The 23,178-nt window shown below is 36.8% G+C and overlaps 4 protein-coding genes across 4 annotated transcripts; 1 reads left to right on the top strand and 3 right to left on the bottom strand.

Moving 5' to 3' along the window:
• The first annotated feature begins 2,272 nt into the window (after positions 1–2,272).
• LOC113323224 (reticulon-like protein B12) lies at positions 2,273–3,939 on the top strand. The gene is made up of 4 exons (XM_026571508.1): positions 2,273–2,510; positions 2,674–2,854; positions 3,065–3,276; positions 3,416–3,939. The coding sequence occupies exons 1-4, from the start codon at positions 2,429–2,431 to the stop codon at positions 3,583–3,585; spliced, it is 645 nt and encodes a 214-aa protein (XP_026427293.1). The 5' UTR covers positions 2,273–2,428; the 3' UTR covers positions 3,586–3,939.
• Positions 3,048–7,926, bottom strand: LOC113323221 (uncharacterized protein At2g39910-like). Its single transcript, XM_026571505.1, has 10 exons — positions 7,884–7,926; positions 5,819–6,427; positions 5,562–5,648; positions 5,273–5,463; positions 4,998–5,193; positions 4,828–4,892; positions 4,497–4,598; positions 4,314–4,413; positions 4,158–4,215; positions 3,048–3,268 (listed from the first exon to the last, which is right to left on the bottom strand). The coding sequence occupies exons 2-9, from the start codon at positions 6,338–6,340 to the stop codon at positions 4,204–4,206; spliced, it is 1,275 nt and encodes a 424-aa protein (XP_026427290.1). The 5' UTR covers positions 6,341–6,427; positions 7,884–7,926; the 3' UTR covers positions 3,048–3,268; positions 4,158–4,203.
• Positions 7,927–16,842: 8,916 nt separating this feature from the next.
• On the bottom strand, positions 16,843–19,872 carry LOC113322603 (mitochondrial fission 1 protein A-like). The gene is made up of 8 exons (XM_026570733.1): positions 19,563–19,872; positions 19,210–19,348; positions 18,925–19,055; positions 18,308–18,412; positions 18,038–18,176; positions 17,805–17,929; positions 17,573–17,636; positions 16,843–17,096 (listed from the first exon to the last, which is right to left on the bottom strand). The coding sequence occupies exons 1-7, from the start codon at positions 19,569–19,571 to the stop codon at positions 17,601–17,603; spliced, it is 684 nt and encodes a 227-aa protein (XP_026426518.1). The 5' UTR covers positions 19,572–19,872; the 3' UTR covers positions 16,843–17,096; positions 17,573–17,600.
• Positions 19,873–19,966: 94 nt separating this feature from the next.
• Positions 19,967–22,925, bottom strand: LOC113322602 (E3 ubiquitin-protein ligase Hakai-like). Its single transcript, XM_026570732.1, has 4 exons — positions 22,798–22,925; positions 21,773–22,047; positions 21,538–21,596; positions 19,967–21,343 (listed from the first exon to the last, which is right to left on the bottom strand). Exons 2-4 carry the CDS (start codon positions 22,016–22,018, stop codon positions 20,266–20,268), a joined length of 1,383 nt encoding a protein of 460 aa, XP_026426517.1. The 5' UTR covers positions 22,019–22,047; positions 22,798–22,925; the 3' UTR covers positions 19,967–20,265.
• Positions 22,926–23,178: the final 253 nt, after the last annotated feature.

Below are 23,178 nucleotides of genomic sequence, written 5' to 3'. Positions count from 1 at the left end.
TCAATCAGGCTCACAGATTTCTATCTGTTCGATTGCAGATTGATTTGAGAAATTGAGATATAATTCTTGGATGTAAATTCCATGATTGAGTCTGACTGTCTAGTTGATTCTCTTGGAAATATATTGGAGTTAGTCCATACAGATTGCCTAAACAAAATATTGGGTGTGGTTGTTAGACCCCTGATTTTTCAAAAACAACCTACATAAATCATAACATCATATAATGGGAACTTATCTTCCCTTGTCAAAACCTCCGAATCGTGCCGACAAACCTTCCGAGCACTCCTTCAAGGCTCATGAAAGTTTTTGTCACAAGCAGAGCAATTGAGGAGAGAGAAAGGTGATTGTATGTCGAGAAAGAGGCTGATTCATTCCACTCATTTCTCAGGATCGGCTCTGATCAGAACTGTCCTCATATTGTTGTTTGATACGTTACCTATTCTGGCCACATACTAACTGACCATGTTTGGTATCTTGTATCTACTTGTAGTCAAAGTTCAAATACGAAGGGTTATTATAGCTGGCTGTTTTAGCCGAGGCCCAAATAGAGTCAACCATCTTGGTCGTATATGTGACTCTGGTCAAGGTGATAGGCCAAATTAAAAAACTGACAATATCTCTTCTTTTTTTTAAATATGGGATGCATATCAGTAAATTGAAGGAATAAGGAGTATATCAATAAATTTGAAGGGAGAGTTTTGTCCTGAAACATCTCCCAAATAGAAATCGGATGCCCTTTAGGAGTTGCTCTAGTATTTGGATGTGTGCCATGAAAGTGGGTCATGGCGAAACATCTCCCAAATAGAAATCGGATACCCTTTAGGAGTTGCTCTAGTATTTGGATGTGTGCCATGAAAGTGGGTCATGGCGACGTATTTTTCGGGAGAAAGCCAAAGTCAATCTAGTATTTTTGGAACTTTATAGTCCTCCGAAATCTTCGAAAAATATGATTTTCTTATGAGTCATACAAAATGTGAGTTTATGTTTGTTGATGCTCCTAGAACTAACAATTGTAATCTTGCATGTTGTGATATCATCTGGTACAAAGCCAATAGAGTCTTTAGAGCAGCTAGATATTGGAAAATCTATGCAGACTCGGTAGTAAATGCTAAAGCTCAGTCCCTGCTTTCATTCATTAATTGATCTAACCTTCTTCATTTAGAGAAAATTATTTATGTTTCAGACAATTTCACTCTAATTCGGGCTATTAAAGAAGCTCTTGCTACATCACAGTGGAAAATTTTTTCCATTATAAATAATTGTAAAGTCGGCATTTCCTCACTTGTAAAATTTAAATGTGTGTATGTAAATAGAAAATGTAGCAGGCAGGCTGATGCATTAGCTAAGCTACCTAGAAAATCTCATGTAAATATGAGATGAGACATGTTTCCTTCGGGAGTTATTCCACGAGTATTTAATTCTTTTGTGTTTAATGAATCGGATTTGCTTTAGGAAAAATATATCCACCCAAATCACGGACTAGTAGTCTTACAAAACGAGATACTTGAGTGGTTTGGGTTGGATTTAAGATTTTTTTTTTGTTTTTTTTTTTAATTTTTTATAATTAAAATAGATACAATGCTACCCCATCTTATGATCGACCGTAAGGGGTTGTAGGAGCCAGACTGGTGGGACTAACCATGCCATATGGCTTACATTCTTCACAACCCATTAGGCAAGTTCATGTTACACTGTGTTACAAATACAATGATCATACACCAAGAAGATAGATAGAAAACGCAAACCTAGGGTCCTAATATTTTGGTAACGGCTGTGAGTTCGGAGATTCCCTAAGCAAATTTTCTTATTAATTTTCTGATGAAACATCACACATGGTAACATATCATGTTTGGAATCTAATGTGATGCCCAGTCAGGCAGTCGTGGTCCACTATCCTAAACTGGACGTACACTATTATTGGCTAAAATGAATGGGACCCCATTCGATGATTCTTCAAGGTCCCACATACTTGCACCGCCAAGGTTAATCCAAGTCGTTACCTAGTGATACATCCTAATTCCAATTCCAATCGGTCGAAAAATAATTCATTTGATGTGATCAGTGAGCCGGATGAATGATATTTAAAATCGTTTACCACTTTGATTTAGGTGAGTCAGGACCGAATCGGAGTTTTAATCGGGTAAAATGTAAAAAAGAAAATATAGAACCAAAGAGGGAAAAACGATAAAGAGATGTGAATGAGTGGGTTTGACACTTTTCAGGCTGTACACCGAAACAGCCAACTCCCCCACAATTTCAACAAGTTGAAGAGTCCTTTTCTTCTTCTTTTTTATTTATTTCTTTTCTCCTCTTTTCTCATTTCTTGCTTTCTCTGAAACTAGAGCTGGAAAATCAGCTCACAATCTTTACTCTCTGATGATCTGTTATTCAATCGACATCATAAAATCGATCAAATTGGAGTTTAGGTATGGATTGTAAGATGAATTCTTCGCCGGATCGATTGTTTGGTAGACAAAGGACTATACATGAGCTTCTAGGTGCAGGATTCAGTAAGTTCTATCCATTCTTTGTCTGATCATACTAAAAAAACAAAGGACCGATCTTTTTATTTTCTTCTTAATCTAATTGCTGGTGTAATACTAGAGTTACTAAAACTGGTACTAAAATTTGGGTAAAAATCTAATGTGTTTCATGTTGTCTATTGCTTAACAGTTGCAGACATAATCCTATGGAGGCGGCAAAATCTAACTTCTGGATTATTGTTGGTGACATTTGCTGTGTGGGTAGTGTTCGAAAAATCGGGCTATACTCTATTATCGCTGGTGTCTAGTGTTCTTCTTCTACTGGTTATCATTTTCTTTGTCTGGGCAAAATCTGCTTCCATTCTCAACAGGTAATGTAAGCTCTAGTTCGCCCACTTTCTTTCAATATGATTTGGGGCACAAACAGTCTTTACAATACTGTTGCAGAACCACACACTAGTGTAACAAGATATCAAAACAAAGTGAACAGAGTATTGCATTTAACAGCAAGGTTGATTGTATTTTCTGGGGTATCTTTGTTGTAAACTATTCACTAAAACTGTTACGGTTCTCGATTACAGACCACCTCCACCATTACCAGAATTACATATTTCAGAAGAAGTTATGAATGAAGCAGCAGCTATAATACGAAGTCGGGTAAATGCATTTTCTTCTGTTTCTTTGGATATTGCACTAGGGAAGAACTCGGACCTGTTTTTTAAAGTGGCTGGAGCTCTCCTGCTGCTTTCGATCATTGGTGGCTGGACAGATTTTCTGACGTTGGGCTACACCAGTACGTTTTGTTAGTCTCAATCTCGCAATATCCATATCATATCCAAATAGCTCATGAAACATAAAATTTATATCGCCAATGTTTATAGAATAGTATGTCCTTCTCTTGGTTTATTAGTGTTATGTTGTTTATCATGCAGGTCTTTTTTTGGTTCTCACGGTACCCGCATTGTATGAGAAATATGAAAATCAAATAGACAGATATGCTATGATAGGATGCAGGTCATTGCAGCGATTGTACATGAAGCTGGATATGAAGTGCTTCAGCAAAATCAGAGAATTGGTATTAGAGATTAAAAAACTAGACTGACTCTGTTCTTCCCTGAAAGAGGCTTTAGTATACCTCTTAAGGGGTTTTGCCTGCACTTGGAGTTGATTCCCCCAAAAAAATTATTTTTCTTTTTTCTTCTTCATTCAAGTACATACGACGGCTTGCAAGTTTTATCCCTAGAGCCAGTGGTCGTAATTTTGGTGAATCGTTTGTGAGCAATGGGTTTGAGGGAGATGCGGATGATGATGCTTCTTTTGATTTCCTTTTATTGTTTGAGTGGCATAAACAATGTGGTGACATACAAGGTGATAAAAGATATTTTGATTTAAAAATAATGTAAATATACATGATAGTTTTGAATTCTCGAATGCATTCAACAGTCAGTTAGCTAGATTTCCTTCTATTTCCTCTTAACAGCATAAGGATCATCTCTCTCTATTAATCTAATTATTATAGAAGTTACTTGAATTAGGACGCAGGTACAACTGTTCTAATTGAATGCAACTATGAACTCTAACACTGAATACGGTCTAAGGGTCTTCAAAATCATCAATGAGTGAAAACATTGCAACTGGATGACAAATTTACACCAACTATTGAGTAATACATACCTTCAAAGCAATTCTTCACTGACAACTTCAGAACCTTCGATCCCCATCAGTGAGCAACCTGTAAATTCCCAAATTCGGCAGTAAGAACCGAAAGTTGTTTTCATGAATCATACATACAGAATGCAAGTACTAGGTCCAATATATATAGTTCTATACCACAGCCGCAGTCTCTTTGCATAAGGATGATGAAAGAGTTCTTAAGTTTGGGTCGTCCCTGTACTTGTCCCAGACTGCTTCAAACTGTGTGCCCTTGCATCTTGGCAGCACAAGAAAACCCATTAGATCAAATTGCAAAAGAAACATTAACTAAGCAGAAAACTTCTGTGCAGTAGCACTTACTTCTGAAGCAAGACCAGGATCTGAAGAACTTGGTTTCGGATTTCTTCACGAGATCTTCTAAGAGCTGCTTCCTTATGGGTAACAGTAAGCTCTTCTACCAATCTGAAGCGAAAGCAAACATTAATGAGATTCAATAATCAGTTAGAAGTGAACCAGAGATGTCTGTGAGAAAGTAGAATGTGTATTTTGACAGCCGAAGAGGTTAAAAGAGAGATTGGAGGCACAAAGTAGCCATGGAGCATCGCTGTTGCAATATTAGTGAATCACTATAACCTACAAAACATTGGTCATGCATAGGTATCTGCAATTATAACCTGCAATTTCAGTCTACCTTTCAGTATAAGGTGTGTTCCTGATCCAGGTTAACTTGATAATTGTCTGAACCCTTTCAAGCACCTACAAATCACAGTAAATGGTTACTATCCAAAGCACTTAAATGATACGCTGATCTTCTAACAACAATTATGGACACGTTATATTAGTGAAGAAATGGGACTTTACCAGTATAACTGTTCTATCATCATCAGCATGCATCCACTGAAAAAGAAGTGGAAAAATGCGTCTAAAGTGTGCCAATAAGACAATCCCCATGCTGTTAAAAACAGGTTCGATAAGTTCAAGCCATGAATTACGACGATCTTTATGCCTTGGTTGACGCTCTAAATGACTTAACATTTCATTCATCATCCTCTCAAACCTATTAAAACAAGTCCCACCAGAACCATCAGTGTCAGAGAAATAGAAGTTTCTAGTTTGCAAGAACAAGTAAGTCATACCATGAGCTGCGAGGGTTCTTTCGCTGGGTACAAGTCACCATAAGCACTGACATCTCAACCACATAATGCCATAATTCATCAGTCGCAGCAATGTTTTTACAACAAATATCAAGAATCACATCCTCATAAACACCAAATTCAGCAGCATTCACATTCTTCGCCAGATGTATGAAACTCAACATGCCTTGTCCCTGAAATGAAACAAATGATACACAAACACGGTTATTAGTTCTTTCTATGCAACTAAATCTCATTTCACTAAACAAACTAGATCGTAAAAAAGACTTACTTTGACTTCAGGCGACCAATGATCTATAGCTGTTAATGCACAAGGTATCACCAAAGAACATAACTTTCCTAAATGTGGATATTCAACCTGATACAATCAATATTCATGAGAAATGCTAGCAAGCTACTTCGAAAAGTACATCACTGCAGTTGATAATAAGACCCACATGCCCTGCATCCTTGTGTGCATAAGATCCCATCTACTAGTACAGGAATAGTAAATACTCAAGGAACCGTAGTTGACAAAAAAAAACTCACCTGAGTGACAAACCATCTAAACTGATAAGCAGCAACAATGGCATAAGCAACAGGAGTTCTAGCTGAAGCAGCAGAAAATTCATCACCATCATCAGTATAATCTATAGAACTCTCTTTCATAACACCTTTCAATTCGGGCAATACTTCAGTTATTAATTCCATCACTAATCTCTTCAACCCTAATTCACTTCCCAATTCTGAAAATTGAATTCCTGGGAGTTCTGACAATACTTGTTTTGCTAAAACTCTAAGTTCTTTGGGTATCCAAGAAAGTAACGGTGATATATTTTGAACTGTATCAATTGAAGCTAATAAGGCACAGCATAAGCAGAAATCTTTAATTTCTGTTTGGATATCTTTGTGGGAGTTGTGATTATTATTAGGTAACAAAGATTCAAGTATTGATTTAACAGAGATGTTTGTTCCTTCTGGTGGTATGTATGGGGTTGTAAGTAGAGTTTGGTTTATTGGTTCAGATAAGTTGATGAGGTTCTGGTGGATTTCTGACGAGGGTTTCACCATTGAAAACTGACTCTCTTCACTTCGCCAGAGTTGTACTAGATGACCGCGCACGTCGGGGTGGGGGTGGGGGGCGACCAAGAAACGAACCTGCATACGTCAATTTCGTTGGCTGCACATTTCTGGGGACATGAGATTGCCAAAAATAAACACAAGAAAATTAACACCAATGCTCACTCGTTAGAGTATAACTGCGAGTATGTCAGCACTAAAAATATAGCAATTTAACTAACATGGTCTTTGTGGACCTTGTAGTGCAGCTTAACACAACAGTTTCCCGTAGCACTTTAACAAATATGGACTATAAACAGCACAAATAGGTTTTCACAATGTTGGAGTACATAGCTTAATCAGTAACATATCATTTCCGACAATCTGTTTACCAAATAGAACTACTAAAACAAAAAAATGTATCAACTGTCACACCCCATCATCCCATCGGTAAGGTTGGGTCAACTCTAACTTTTGGCACCCCTTAAATGGCCATCAACTGTTCGCGGCACACTTTGGATTATCAGTTGATCGGACCAAGGGTAATACTGAGAGTTATACACTCATCAACCTTGGTATCCTGTAACAAAAATAAAAGACTGGAAGTACATGATTTCCTGTAACCACATAAATGATGACTACCTCAATCATTTTCTATATACTTTACCCAAGATTCTTAACTTCTGAATACTAGGATGCCTAGGGTGCGGTACCGAATTGTGAAAATTAAGAAATGCAACCTTATGCCCAACCATGGGCGCAGTCCAGCCAAAATGTAACTTATTCAGCAGTTTTAGAGAAGTATCCAACTTCTGGAAGTCTATTCTACCTTCAACTATCCATCAATATCAGTTCTAGACTACGTAGACTCGAGAACTTCCATAACTCAATTTATCAAGAATAGTTTTCAACAGTTTTATCTCTTCTCTGTTCCTTTTTTTTCGAACAGGATTTTAGGCACCATTTGACATGTTTCTACCTTGAACTCGTGCAGTGTTTAAATAAAGACATCTAAAGAAAATAAAACACAGGAAGAGTGGTGCTATTATAAACTTACATTTCTTTATTTTTTGTTGTTTCATTCCTTAAGAATTAGTTTCAGACCATTATATGGTTCTAGGCTTCTAGCACATCAAAAGTGCACAGTTTTCGTTAAAACATACACCTGTTGAGTTCACAATTTTTTGAATACAACGTATATATTCAAATGTACTAAAAAATAATTATCTCTTATGAAGACCTACAAAATCTTTAAAAGCCAAAAACTGAACCCAAATTTAAGGCACATGACAATCACTTCCTTAGGCATTTTATCAAACAGTAAATGAGCAATAATGTTTTCGTTTCTTTTAACAGAAACAATCGTAATTGATTAAGAGAAGAAGTCACAAAACGTGAAGACATACAAATTCCAATGAAAGAAACAAAACAGAAAAGCAAGACAATTGGGAGCTGAGAAGATTAATTATAGTTTTAGTCTTTACTTTTTCTAACCTAATCAAGTAAATTACGTAAAGGGAAAACATTATGCTGTTTGAATCTTCGGTGTACATACCGGAAATGCTTTGGCACGATGAAACTGATCGAATGATGGTACTGGTAAGAATTGCGGAAGAAGAAAGGAAGAAACTCATGGACAAACAAAAAGAATTGGCCGTATTTATGTAACTCAAAATTGGATACAGGTGGTATATGGGCCGGGTTGGGTGTTAACTTAACCGACCCACGAGTCTGTCTTCGTTACCCGATTGTTTGAAGAACTCGGTTACAGTTTTGATTTGGTAAGGATAACAGAGTTATCACCCCTAAAGACTCTCAACTGAGTCAGTCAGATGACCAAGTAAATACCTCAAGTCTTTAGACTATATTTGTTGGGAAGTTGTTAAATGAGTTCAAAATCTGTGGCAACTCTGTAACTGTTGAGCAGTATTGTCAATACGCAAAAATCGTTCATAGGTAAAACAATGTATTGTCAAATAGAATTTTCTTTAAGTTCGAAAATCAAAATCGTACAAAACGAGCCTAAACCAAGAAGTTGGTCGTTCACATTTTGCTTCGGTTACAAAGAGAGAGAAAAGGTTGATCTTACACTACACCATTTTGAGCGTTTCGCAACTACACACCGCTGTTGCAAATTGGGGTCGCAATAGCAGCCAACTGTTGCGAACGGGGGCGACACGAACTTTTGCAACGAAAATGTACTTGTTGCGAAATTAGATTCGCAAAAGCGGTCGCACATCACCCAGCAGTTGCAAGGAAAAAAGTCCGCAACAGTCATCAAGCAGTTGCTAATTTTTACTTTAAGTTGCTAAATATTGACTAAGTCAACAAAGACTGACCCAAAAATGTCGCGGTAAAAAAATGGCAACACAGTTCAACAGTTGCGAATTTTCAGTGCAGCTGAAAAAATGTTTGACTAAGTCAATCATGACCGACTTAGTGCAGAATTAGCAACAGTTTCTAGTCGTTGCTAATTTCTTGCAACATCAGAAAAAACGTAGGTCTTTGTTGACGTGGTCACCAAAATTTCCCCCCTATTTTCTATTTTATCCTGCAATTACCCATGACCCAGAGATTCAATCCATCAATCGATTCTACAAATATATAAATCTTCAAGAAAAACTAGAAGAGCAACCAAATTCTGCAATATCTTCAATCGTACATACATACAAACAACATTTAAGAGAACCACAACTAGGGGAAGAGAAGTAAACAACTATTTGAGCATCTGCACAAGGTATACATATATGAGGTACTTTTGATTTATCATCTGCACAAAGAATTTATATTGATGGATGCATTGCAAGAGGTTATACATTGCGTGAAGCAAGCTTATATTGTACGTAATAACGAAACCCTAACTATCAGTCTATTAAACCCTAATATAAATAGCATCATCAATCTACCAAACCCTAACATAAATAACATCATCATCAAAATAGCGTCATCAATTGAACCCTAGTAATCATCATCCATACCTTGATTCAAGCAGTACAGTGTTCCAATGGCGGGAAAAAAATTCTTCAGAACGGGGTTTTTTTTGTAAGAGAGAGAAGACATAGGTGAGAAATGAGTGGATATCATCTGAAGTATATCCTTAAGGGATAAATCATATCCGCACACATGAAACTCGCACGCTCGAAAATAAGGTGTTTTCAGGTGTTTATTTCCACACGCGTAAGTGGCATGCATGAACTGAAATCAGTTGCGAATAGCAACAGGGGTATAACAATTGCGAGATTAGCAACAGCAGCTGGCTGTTGTGAATATTTAGCAACATAAATTAGCAACTGAAAATGCCAAGTGCGTGAACATAAAGCATATCCCTTAGTTGAAGGTGGCTTAGTCCATCTTTTCTTAGAGGGGCTACAAAAACAATGTTTCAGCTTTAACGAGGTGTTAAGCACAAGACAAATATCTATCTCTATACAGATTTCAGCATATGGAGTACATTCACATTTGACAGTAACAGAAAATGTAGAAACTGCTATTAACTGAATTTTTCTTACTTACCTTCAAGCAACACTATTCCTCGCTGGGCATCTTCCGGTTGTCTTGTGTGAACAAGATCCCAAGACAACTTGATGATGTTTTCATTCTTAACCTCATCTGGAGCATCATCTCCGGCCTCTGCGATATCTCTCTCACAATCCTGTGTATGCATAAGGAAAGTTAGAATATATAAACAAACAAACTTGGACCAAAGTCAGCTTGGCAATTAAACCACCTTGGTAGCACAGTTAGACTCGAAAGAACCATTTTATGTTAAAGTTCTAGCTGGATACGACTTTTAAATCAGGAAATGAGCCATCAACTCTAAAATGATAATAACTTACTAGAAAAACAAAAACTTAATATTGGTGATCTCCCCCAATGAGAAACCAGAGAACCGATCCGAATTTTCTTCAGGGTCAAAGCTTGGTTGAAATGTGGTGCAATCTACAAATCAAATTCATTCATATTTTTAGTAATCTCTCGTTGATGCACGCTTACGTACTACAAACAGATAGGCATGCCAAGTTATAAGATTCACATTCAAAAATAAAATGCTCAAGATTCAAGATAAACTAAGATGCTCTTTGGAAGATCAACGGTGTCACGAAAAAGAACAAATTCAAAAGAATTTTTTTTGCAAACCAGAAGTGAATATGTTAAGTTCTTATTCAGTGCTATTTTTGAGATAGGGTGCATAAATATTAGCTGTAGGAAGAAAAACGGTATAACTTATTTAAGACCAATGTTGTGGTTGACATACTTAATTCGGCTGGTGTCAACCCTCTTAACACATCACAGCAATGTGCAGGACAGCACGCAAATGCTGTGACATTGGACAATCTTTTACAAGAATAACCTAAGGAGGATGGATTATGTTCCTCCATTATGGCGCAGATAAGATGAAAACTAGGCTTTGATTCACACAGAACGTAGAATAAAGAGAGTTTTTAGCAGAAAACACAACTGAAAGTAGAATTCAAAATAATAAAAACTTCCTACAAATCCAATCCTAGCCTTAATTTATAAGAAAGTCACATGCCAACGATTTAATAACTCAAACAAATAAAGAAAAGATAGCTATTTATGCTCCTGCATCACTCCACCAATCCAACTTTAGAAGTAACCATAACAGATAAAATTTCTTTTACAGATTACTACTAGTGGTTAACATAAAGAAGTGGGAAATCAAACCTCCAAACATTGGTCCAAGTAAGATAAGCTACTTGAGTAGTCACCATCTCTGTAATATCCAACTGCAAGAAGATAAACCATCTCCCTCTTTTGAAGTGGGCTAAGTATACCCTTAAGACCATCTACATTGACAAACTTATCAGTTTTAACAAGGTGTAGATAGCGAGACAAATATTTGAATTTGCTCAATATAGCGATACAAATATTTACATTTTCTCAATATAGCATACAAAGTACAGTTATTCACATTTCACATTGAAAAAATATGTTGGAACTGTTTATATCTAACCTTCAAGCTTTTGTATTCCTTCCTTGACATCTTTTGTGTCTTTTGAGTGAACAAGTGCCCGGGACAACTTCACGATGCAATCATTAATAACCTCATTTGGAGTATCCGCTGGGTAGTTCTCGAGATCGTATTTATAATCCTGTAAACACATAAGAAAGGTTGGAATACAGTAACCATCTACTTATTTAACAGTCTGATCATTCAGCATCCTACGATAGACTTACCTTCATGCTTCAAAACTGACAAGGTGTGTTACATGCTGTAAAATTCCCAAATCATGAAAAAGAACCTCTTGACACCTTCATCACAGACTTGTAACACTTGTTAGTGTAGTGGTGCTTAAAGTGCTTAAAATTTAAGTGACAAAACTCAACGACCAGGAGTTCACTTTGAATTACCTGAGGCTATACCTGTACGCCGCATTTTAATGTTGCGTATTACTTTGTGCGGTGATATGCTATGTCGTAATAGGCGCTGGGCGAGGCGCCAAACCTAGCGCCTAGGCGTGGAGGAAAAATTAAAAAAAAAAAACTCAAAATTTAGCGTACTCTAGCGCTTTTTTTCCTAAGCGCCTAGGGGGCGTCCGGGGCTCCTTTTACAACATAGGTGATGTGTCGTTTTTGAATATAATTACTTCATTCAAACTGTTAGGGTACCGACCATAAACCCGTCGCATAAGCTTATTGATAGAACTCAATTCGAAAACGGTTGACTAGATGAGGGAACCCATTGACTTATAAACTACCCATTAAGCCCCATCTAACCAATGTTGGACTAATATCCCAACACAAACCTAAATTGATTTATTCATTGTGAAAAATACTATAACCCCCTACTGTATGGGTTCAATATATAGAAGCCCCACAAAATGGATCATTCACTATCAACTCCATTCTTTCACATTTTGATATTTTTAGGCCCAAAACTTTAGAATTCAGGGCCTGTTAATAAAGTTTTCAGCCATGGTAATTTGATAATACCAAGAATACCCCTAACTATATATATCTAATGGAATTAGCTAGAGGTTTTATTATCGGTTTCATTTTCTTTTTTCATTCTCTCTCTTTAGATGAAGCACACAGAGAAGATGTGATTTCTGATCGAAAATTTCAGCGAAAAAACCATTTCAAAACCTAGATCTAAGAATTACAGATCGGTTGAACTCATCATCAAAAGCTAGATTTAACATCAACGTCACTTGTTCTTGAAGATTTAGTGGAAGTTAATGAAAAAGTTCGGTGAGAATCATCACCAACAAATGAATCAGAAGATTCACCTACAAAACAAGTAAGTTTCCTTTATCTTTAACATTTCAATTCAATAGGTAGATTCTTCGATTTTCAAATTTTTATTTCTGAAAAATAATTTTATGATTTTGATAACTTTTAAAAGCTGGATTTCATGTTAAATCTATTATTAAAATCATAATCAGAGTTAGGTCTGTTATAATGTCACATTAATCTAACTTTAGAGAGGAAAATTTTGAAAAACAATTCAAGAAAAATTTCTAGGGTTCTTGAACAACAATCGATATATCTTTTAATCTGTTATCTCGATCAAAAATTGGTTTTCAGAGTTGAAATCAGTGAATCATTATCTCTTTTACCCATATATTTGATACAAATTTCATATAGTTCGATTTTCGAACTGATTTTTGCTCATCTCTAATTTTATCTGTTTTTAACTAATAATTTTTAGTTCAATCTATATTTCCTTTAATTTTTCAAATTTAAGCAAAATGACGCAATACGATTTCAAGACTTAGATTATATATGTAATCGAAATTTTATCTCAATTTTGTCATCAGCTAATATCTCTTGTAGAGCGTCAATTACTGGTAATGGTGTTGTCAAATAATAAAAAAAAAATGGAAGAACAATGGGATGGAATGAAAAGTTACATATCAGTAGTCAATGTACAGGTAAAGCAGATTAGGTTACTAAATTGTGGTTTTTGTCAAGTTTTTACGATTGGACATTGTTTTACTTTTTGATATTTATTTACTTAACTGAGAACAATTAGGACACATTTCAGCATTCCGCAATTATCATATTTTGTTATCCTGTGTATGCATTTTAACTAGTCGGTGGTTGTTGTTTTTTCCTGCCAACTTGTTGTTTGATTTGAGTCTGATAATCAAGCTAAAATACTATAATATGTGTTCTTACTTTTCATATCTTTCTTTATGTTCATTTGTGTGGTTCATTTTTGAAGTAGTTATGGTGGGTGGCAATATTTCGTGTATTGATATGCTAGTGAAATGCTTGTTGTATGGCCTGTTGATCAATCTTAATTTTGTAGGGGAAGTACAAAGTATACAATCTTTTCTCAGAGAGGCTATACGATCAACACTTTTTGAGGAAAACGTGCAATGCTACTTGATTTTGTTTTAACCTCGTCCTATGCTAAGATAGTCAAAAGGATTATTTCCTTTCGGAATGGGGATAGACAAGTCAAGCGTACCGAGAATCATTCATTATGGTAGGCCACCTATATCTTTATATTTATCTCATCCCTACAGTAAGTATTTGATCATTTTATATAACAGGCATCTAAAGTTTTCTCTACACGTGTCAAAATTTTTTTTGCTCTACATTATGCTTTCTTTGATGACAGAGTTTGGAGGCATACCATCACTCTATCAGGAAGCAGGTCGAGCTGGAAGTGATGGAAAATAAGCAAATTGCAGTAAGTTCTATGCTCAACTTCATGCTTGCGTCATGGTAGTAAAGTATGTCTAGCTGTCTATCCAAGTAAACTGGCAATCACTTTTGGATGAGGAGTTCTCCTCTAAGATGTTTGTCGAGAAGTTTTTATATGAAGCACGAGGAAGTCGGAACACCTTTCATACAATACTGGTAAGTATGTTTAAGATGGTAGCATTTATATTTATTTTGGGATAGTATTCACATTTTTCGTAAGATCTTCCGTGCAAAATCTATTTACCTTCTTAGTACAGAAGCAATATGCATATGTAACTTCCGATCACACAAGTCATGCGGAAGTGTAACTCCTAGTTACACATGCTATATACATGTGTTAACTCTTATTTACACAAGCCAGATACATGTGTAACTCGCAGTTATACTCCTAATAGTCTTGTGTTGTCAATTTTTCATGTGATAAGTCACAATGGAGCCCAAAAATGTATTGGGAAAACAGTAGAAAAAATGCTTAGCATGAATAATGAAAGTGGCATAACTAGTATCATTTCAGTGTCAAGAGATATTTACTGTGGTGTTTTTTTTTTAGCCGCCAAGGTTCGGCTGGAATGCACATGACATATATGTCCATGTCACTCAAAATTATTGTGAGGAACTATTTTTGTAATCAATTTAGCAAGTTAGACATGCGGAAGTGTAAATCCTAGTTACACATGCTATATACATGTGTAACTCTTATTTACACAAGCCAGATACATGTGTAACTTCCGATTACACAAGTCATGCGGAAGTGTAACTCCTAGTTACACATGCTATATACATGTGTAACTCTTATTTACACAAGCCAGATACATGTGTAATTGCAGTTACACTCCTAATAGTCTTGTGTTTGTTACTTTTTTCCTGTGATAAGTCCCAACGGAGCCCAAAAAAGCACAGGGAAAACAGTAAAAAAAAAATGCTTGCATGAATAATGAAAGTAGCATAACTAGTATCATTTCAGTGTGCAGAGATATTTACTATGTTATGCTGATGACCTGTTTTTGGTCCTGGGTTGTGCTTGGATTATGGTTTTTCCTTGCTGCAATTTGTATATGAATGGATAAAAAAAGAAGTAAACACTGAAATTACGCCGTTGAGTCATCTTGTACATGTGTGTATACTTTCTCCAGCTCAGGATTATCCATTGTTAGATATGCTCCTTTGTATGGTTTTTTTTTATGGTTGATGTGTTTTGGTATGGATGTGTAATTTTTAGTTACACAAGCTAAATAGATGTGTAACTTCTAGTTACAAATGCTAATTAGATGTGTAACCTTTACTTACACATACTTTGCTTTAGGTAACTTAGGCCTGCAAGTTCATGATAAATGGCATATTCCATATGCAGGTGTAACTCCTAGTTACACTAGTCATATGCATGTGTAACTCTCAGTTACACAATTCAGATGCATGTATAACTGCTGGCTGCACTATTCAGATGCTTGTGAAACTGAAATATACATTGTTGTATGTACTATTCATTTTAGTCGTATAAATACTGATTGCTTGTTGTTATATTTCAGGTTTCAGATAACTTCATAAAAGCTAATTGCTTAAACGTGGTAATGGTCTCGCTGGAACTGGAGTTGACGCTGAATACACAAGTCAGATGCATGTGTAACTCTCAGTTACACTAGATGGACACATATGTAACTCTCAATTACACTAAACAGATGCGTGTGTAACTTCTAGCTACACATGCTAAGAAATTATTGTAAATGAATATTAAAGTAATAATTGTATTTTTTTGTGTTTTCTTGTTGATGTCTATTTTTTGCATATATATACAAGTGTAACTTTGCATTACACATATCATAAGGATGTGTAACTTCTGGTTACACATGACATATGCATGTGTAACTTATGTTTACACCTTCACACTGTACTTTAATAATTTCGGGCCTAGATTTAATAATTTTGGACCTAAATTTAAATTTTATTTAATTATGGGCTTGACAATATGCATAAGGGTATCAAGGTCTTTTAAAAACTCGGGGCCTAGATTTAAACTTTTTTTAGTTAAGGGCCTCATATTATGGGTTATCCATGGGTTGGGCCTGAGCCTAATTTTCCCTTATTCATTTATACATTGTAGGTAATATGGGAACTGACCAGAAACCCTAACCGAGAAAAATGTCAGCAAAAGAGATACAGACCAGAAACTACAGTAACAGTCTCCATTACAAATAAAGATTATATGGTGAGAAACCCTAAGTCAGAAAAACTTACATGAATCATAACATCATAATATGGGAACTCATCTTCCCTTGTCAAAACCGCTAGAACTGATCCAGCAAGCCTTCCGAGCTTTCCTCCTAGGTCCATCGAAAGATTATGTTCGCTTTTTCTCACAAACAGAGATATTTGAGGCTATTTGGTCCGGAAAGATTTTTTAACTTCTTCTCACAAGCCGAGCGACTTGAGGCTGCCTTTTCTCACAAGTTTATGAACAATTTACTGTGCACAACACTTCTGAATAAGCGGGTTTCTTTCCGAAATTTCAATATAACCAAAACCTTGTTAATTTTTTGATGAATAACTTGACTTTATCTAGTTAATACTCCCACAGATTGGTTCCTGAATCTGCTGCCCTGGCAGATTTATTCCCCTAGTTTGTGATGTATATGATTTTGTTCCTAAACAGCCAAACATCAAATACTCATGAAAGTAGTCAAATTGACTCCAAGAGAAGCAGAGCAAACTTAATATTCATAGGGATGATCAACAATGTAACAATAAACTCAATACGAGAGAGGTGAAAAGCAAAGAACAGCGTGAACCAAAATCAGCAACCAAGATAATACCACTGTTACAGCAGCAAAAATGATGGCGGATTACTGACAAACCGTTCACGCATCCAGGTTTTGAATTTTGTCAGATGCAGTTCTATCCCTCCCGACCTGAGTCACCAGTAAGTTCCCTTGCTGGAGCTGTGTATGATGCTGTGGAGGTGGAGGTGGAGGTGGGGGTGGAAGTGGCATCGCAGCCATTTACCATGAGGTGGTGCTGCACAAACCCTTTGTCTACTACGTGTATATACAATCTAGGAATAAATTATGCCCGAAACGTTAACAACGCAGCTGAGGATCTGAGGAAAGCAAATACAATCTCATGATTATAGCTTTTTACATGTCGCTTAAACTTAATTCTCCCCTCTAAAAATAATATGCATTTGAAGAAATGGAAACAAATCTTTATTGCACCTAATCCTATAGAACTCCATGGCTTAATATTTCCACCAAAGATAGCAAAATTAGCAATCCAATTAACAGATACTTCCAGCTAAATTTCCAAGTTTGCTGAACCTTTTTCAAAATTTAAATCAACTGAAAAGGATAGCAAGAACAAAATTCACAAATGTTTCAGGGTTGACCTAGGTTATTGGAGTCATGAGATCGTCAATCTGGCGGGAAACAATAACAGGCACAATCACCGTAGCAGCATAAAAAATGACTCTTTCTAGTACTTTCTCTGCATCCATTTCAAACATTTCTTGGAAGTCCTTGAACACAGTAAACGGGAACCACATAATCCTAAGCTGCCAAACTTTAATAGAACACTCACCTAAATACACTCGATAAAAAACTGTATTCTACAGCCTCCAACCTTGCCAGCAGTCTGGTGCAATCTAAATCAAATTTATTCATAATTTCATATAAAAGAATAGTTAGGACCAAGCTAGGTATAATATAACCCAATTTATCTCCTGTTCATACATATTAGTCCTGCCAATATATGACAGATAGACAGATAGTCCACATTACTATTAATGGATAACATGAAGAAGAGACCAAACCTCCATCAATCGACACAAGTCTTTCCCGCAGTTCTTAAAGTCACGATTTATGTAATGTCCAAGTGTGTGAACATAAAGCATATCCCTTAATTGAATTTGGCTTAGTCCATCTTTCCTTAGAGGGGCTACAAAAACAATGTTTCAGCATTTCAGCATATAGGGTACAGTTACTCACATTTCTGACAGTCACAGAAAATGTAGAAACTGCTTTTAACTGACATTTCCTTACTTACCTTCGAGCAATGCTATTCCTCGTTGGACATCTTCTGGTTGTCTTGTGTGAACAAGAGCCCATGACAACTTGATGATGTTTTCATTCTTAACCTCATCTGGAGCATCATCCCCGGCCTCTGCGATATCTCTCTCACAATCCTGTGTATGCACAAGGGAAATTAGAATACAACAAACAAACTTGGACCAAATTCGACTTGATCAGCTTGACAGTTAAACCACCTTGGTAGCACAGTTGATGATAATAAATTACTTAGGAAACAAAAACTTACAAGAATCATGTCGAGATAATATTGGTGATCTCCCCCAATGAGAAACCAAAGAACCGATCCAAATTTTTTCTTCAGGGTCAAAGCTTGGTTGAATAGTGGTGCAATCTACAAATAAAATTCATTCATAGTTTTACTAATCTCTCGTTGATGCACACTATGGGCATGCCAAGTTATAATGTTTACATAAAAAAAGAAAAATGATCGAGATTCAAGATAAACTATGCTCTTCGGAAGATCAACAGTGTCATGAAAAAGATCAATTCAAAAGAAGTTTTTTTGCAACCAGAAGTGAATAGGTTAAGTTCTTATTAAGTGCTGTTTTTAGGATAGGCTGCATAAATATTAGCTCTAGGAAAGGAAACTGTAAGACAGATGTTTTGCTTGACGTACGTAGTTTGGCTGGGGCCGACCCTCTTAACACATCACAGCAATGCGCAGGAAAGCATGCAATGCTGTGTGACATTGGACAACCTTTTACAAGAATAGCCGAAGGAGGGTGGAATATATTCCTCCATTGCAGCAATAGTTAAGATGAAAACTAGGTTTTGATTCACACAGAACGCAAAGTTACAAGATTTACTACTAACGGTTAAACATAAAGAGGCGGGAGATCAAACCTCCAAACATTGATCCAAGTAAGATAAGCTAGTTGCACGGTCACCATCTCTGTAATATCCAACTGCGAGAAGATAAAGCATCTCCCTCTTTTGAAGTGGGCTAAGTACACCCCACTCACCCCTGAGACTATCTACAAAAACAAATTTATCAGTTTTAACAAGGGGTCTAACGTCTAAGCACTAAAACTAGTAGGTAGCAAAACAAACATACAAAGAACAATTATTCACACTTTACATTGACAAAAAATGTTGGAACTGTTAATAATTGAAAATTTCGTATCTAACCTTCAAGCTTTTGTATTCCTTCCATGACATCTTTTGTGTCTTTTGAGTGAACAAGTGCCCGGGACAACTTCAAGATGCAATCATTAATAGCATCCCTTGGAGTCTCCTCTGGGTAGTTCTTCAGATCATCTTTATAATCCTGTAAGCGCATAAGAAAAGTTGGAATAAAATAACCATCTACTTATTCAGAGTCAGATAATTCAGCATGTCTCGGTAAGAAAGAACACTAACACAGTCCCCATTGCAAATACGTAGTATGCATATGTAACCATGTAAGTAAAGAAAGATTATGTGGTGTAAACCCTAAGTCAGCCATGACATGATTGTAACTTAATTCGAAGAGAAAAACTTACATGAATCATAACATCGTAATATGGGAACTGATCTTCCCTTGTCAAAACCGCGACAACTGATCCAGCAAGCTTTCCGAGCTTTCTTCCTAGGTCAATTGTAAAATTATGTTCGCTTTTTCTCACAAGCAGAGAGACTTTGGTCCGAACAAGAAAGATTGTGTTTTAACTTCTTCTCACAAGCAACAACAAGAAAAAAATAGCCAAAAAAGGAATCCGAACTTTGGTTCGGCAACACCTCAATAGCATAATGTATCAGTTTCTTATAGTTTATAAACAATTTACTGTGCGCTACACCACTGAAGAAGCGGGTTTCTTTCCGAAATTGAATTCAATTTCAATATAACCAAAACCTTGTTAATTTTTTGATGAATAACTTGACTTTATCTAGTTAATACGCCAACAGATTGGTTCCTGAATCTGCAATCCTGGCAGATTTATTCCCCTGGTTTGTGCTGTATATGATTTTGTTCCTAAACAGCCAAACATCAAATACTCGAGAAAGCAATCAAATAGAGTCCAAGGGGAGCAGAGAAAACTTAATATTCATAGAGATGGTTAACAAGAGAGGTAAAAAAACAGAGAACAACCAGAACCAAAATCAACAACCAAGACAATAAATAATACTACTGTTACAGCAGCAAAAACGATGGGGGCTTCTCTCTGGTACTGACGAACCATTCACGCATCCAGGTTTTGAATTTTGTCAGATGCAGTTCTTTCCCTCCCGGCCTGAGTCGCCAGTATTTGAGAAGTTCCCTTGCTGGAGCTGTGTATGATGCTGTAGAGATGGAGGTGGGGGTGGAAGTGGCATTGCAGCCAGAACACCTTTCCCATCTTTTTGATCCTGAGAATTACCACTCTGATTAAGATGATTGGGATTCATAGGGAGACCTCCTTGACCTCGTGCATAGTCACCTTGAAAAAATTGAGGTCTCCCTTGAGGATCTCCTAGATTTGTATAGCCTTCTGGTAACCCTTGACTTACCGCCATTTGTTGTTCCATTGGTACCCCTGCATGTCCCATATTCCATTGTCGGGGATAATTTTCTGGGAATTGTGAGTTACCTCCTGTGGGCATGGGGAAACCTGATAAAGAACCCTGTTCTGATCCACTTTCGGTTGCCAAATCTGGACGAGCCGTCTCGAAATGAGGACTGTAGAATTGTTGAGCTCCTCCAATAGAAAAATGAGGAGGGAAGGTAAATGTTAGACCCATTCCTTGATTTGCATTAACAGGCATCATGAAATTTGGTTGTTGATGAGGGTGCATATTGTAATCGGGATATGGAGACTCTGATAGAACTCCTGGTTGTTTATCCAAAAACTGGTCAGAATCCCGTCTTTGAAGTGCTCCACCCTGTTGGGGGAAGTGATTGAAGGGCCCTGGTCTGTCAAAACCTTGGGGCGGATTATTGTAATGTGGTGGTGGCTTTGACTGTATAATTGGCTTGGGAAGTTGCTGACTAGGTTGCTGGGGTTGAGAATTTGAACTTGGTGAGAAGCCAGATCTAGATGGGGCACGAGAAGTTAAGGAATCTGCAGGTGCAGCCTGCTGCTTAGCATGAGGGTCTGCAGATGAGGGCCTCGTAGCAGTAAAAGCATCTGATTCATTTCCATCTTCTTTCTCTGAATTAGGTTGAAGAAGATCAGCATGAGTCTCATGAATATGGGCTTCAAACTCGGACCTCTTTAAGAAGGACTTGAGACAGTGAGGAGCGGCACAGATATATATCCCCTCCATCATTTTAATCGTCTGAATTTTTTGAATTCGATCATCGCAGCTGTATAAGAGGATGTGCAAATAATAAAAAGTCAATTCATCCACTGACTTTACTTCACACATAACAAAGAAACTTTCAATATTAGACTTCCTGAACAATCAGTAGTTTTTTTCCAAGATGTGATGGCCAAACGGTATCAGAGGATAGTAAAATCCTAGCACTAGTGTGTAATATGAATATGATAAGACGCTTACAGATAGCAGCTCGAATCACTCCTTGCACAATCCAGACAGAAGGCATGATCACATGGGCTCTGCAAGAACATGAAATTTTGAGTTAACAGATTGATCATGTACAGTACAGATCATGGTATGTAGTAAGTTTACGTTATTTTCAATCAGGCAGCTGATATACACGAAACATGCCAAAAAAAACAGGACACGAGTATGGCAGGAAGAAGGCGATAGGCTAACTAGAATTAGTACTTACCAAACGGCCGTATATGGAGATGGGAAAATCACATCGAACACAGAAATGAACTCGTTCACCAAGATGACGACGGGACCTGCGACCAACAGCCTTCAAATGTGTAGTTGCACTTGCTGTGCCAATGCTCTTAGCAACTGGAAGATCTGCAAGTATGAGATGGTCCGGACATGCCACAGTAACTGAATCCGCTGGTGAGGGCTTCGCACCACCCCCTCCCTCTACTTTGTTTAGACGGATTTGAAGCATTTTATTGATAGAATCTCCGTTTTTTTACCCTACAAAAATCTCCAAACTTCAACCAAGCGAAATAAATAATAATACGGTTAAGATGTCATCTTCGTACTGAAAAGGATGAAACCTCTAACAATCAACAATTAAGAAACACTATCATACAGGATGAAATGGCAGCAGCCAATTCGAATGATTTGTGGTTACCATTCTATATGCTAACTGTATCATAATTGACCATCTTATGCAGATTCCTCAGTCGAATAAAGAATATCAAGAAAGTAATAGAACACTTAGAGAAGCTGCACGTATATAATATAAGACGTAATGCAGTACTATCCCAAAGTACTTCTAACTCAGACTAACAATACAATAGAATACATTGATACTAGTGTGTGTTAATTTGTTTGTTTTTGGACATGAACAATCCTAATATTCTCATCTTTACGGTTACTAACTTCTAAATCTTGACTGGAAGAGTCCAAATTAACCCTAGGTTCCAGACTATTATTCCTCAAAACCCTAGGAAACCCCTCTCAAACGAAACAATGATCCGTCATATATTGCACATGCCATACCTAAATCCTAGATTAATCAACCAACGGGACACACCCATTGCAATATTAATTGAAATTCATCAAAAATATAACAAAATCTAAGAACAAACCCAAAACTCATGGATTCAATAAAACTTTAAAAGGAAATTTATCTAAATTCGTTTACAGTAAATCATCAGAAGTATATATCAATTATACAGGATGGTGTTCTTGATTGAAAGATGTGGAGCGAAAACTAACCTGTTCGATATCGGATTTTCCCTTGCGCCACAAAGTTCAGAGAGTGAGAAAAGAGTGCTTGAAGAAGAAAAGAGGGAAGAATGAATTCTTTTCCTTTATTTTGGAACCCCAAATTTTCACGGTTCCACCATTTGGGAAACTGGATTTCATTATTATTGCCCCGGTTTATATTTTTCAGGTTCGATGGGGGGATAAACATAATAAAGCCCAAGACAAATGCATGGGCTTGTGCAGGAGAACAAAGTCCATTAATATTTTGTTGAATCGGATGGATGAGCCATCAAGTTTGACTTGACCGAGTTGTAAACCATGTACGTTTTTTGAGACGGCGAATTTGGTAAAGAACTGAAATGAATAAAATCTTGGTAGAATCGCGGAGTG

Source organism: Papaver somniferum, chromosome 11 (genome assembly GCF_003573695.1).
Source record: "Papaver somniferum cultivar HN1 chromosome 11, ASM357369v1, whole genome shotgun sequence".
Classification (NCBI taxonomy): Eukaryota; Viridiplantae; Streptophyta; class Magnoliopsida; order Ranunculales; family Papaveraceae; genus Papaver; species Papaver somniferum.
This window is presented reverse-complemented; position numbering and strand designations above follow the sequence as displayed.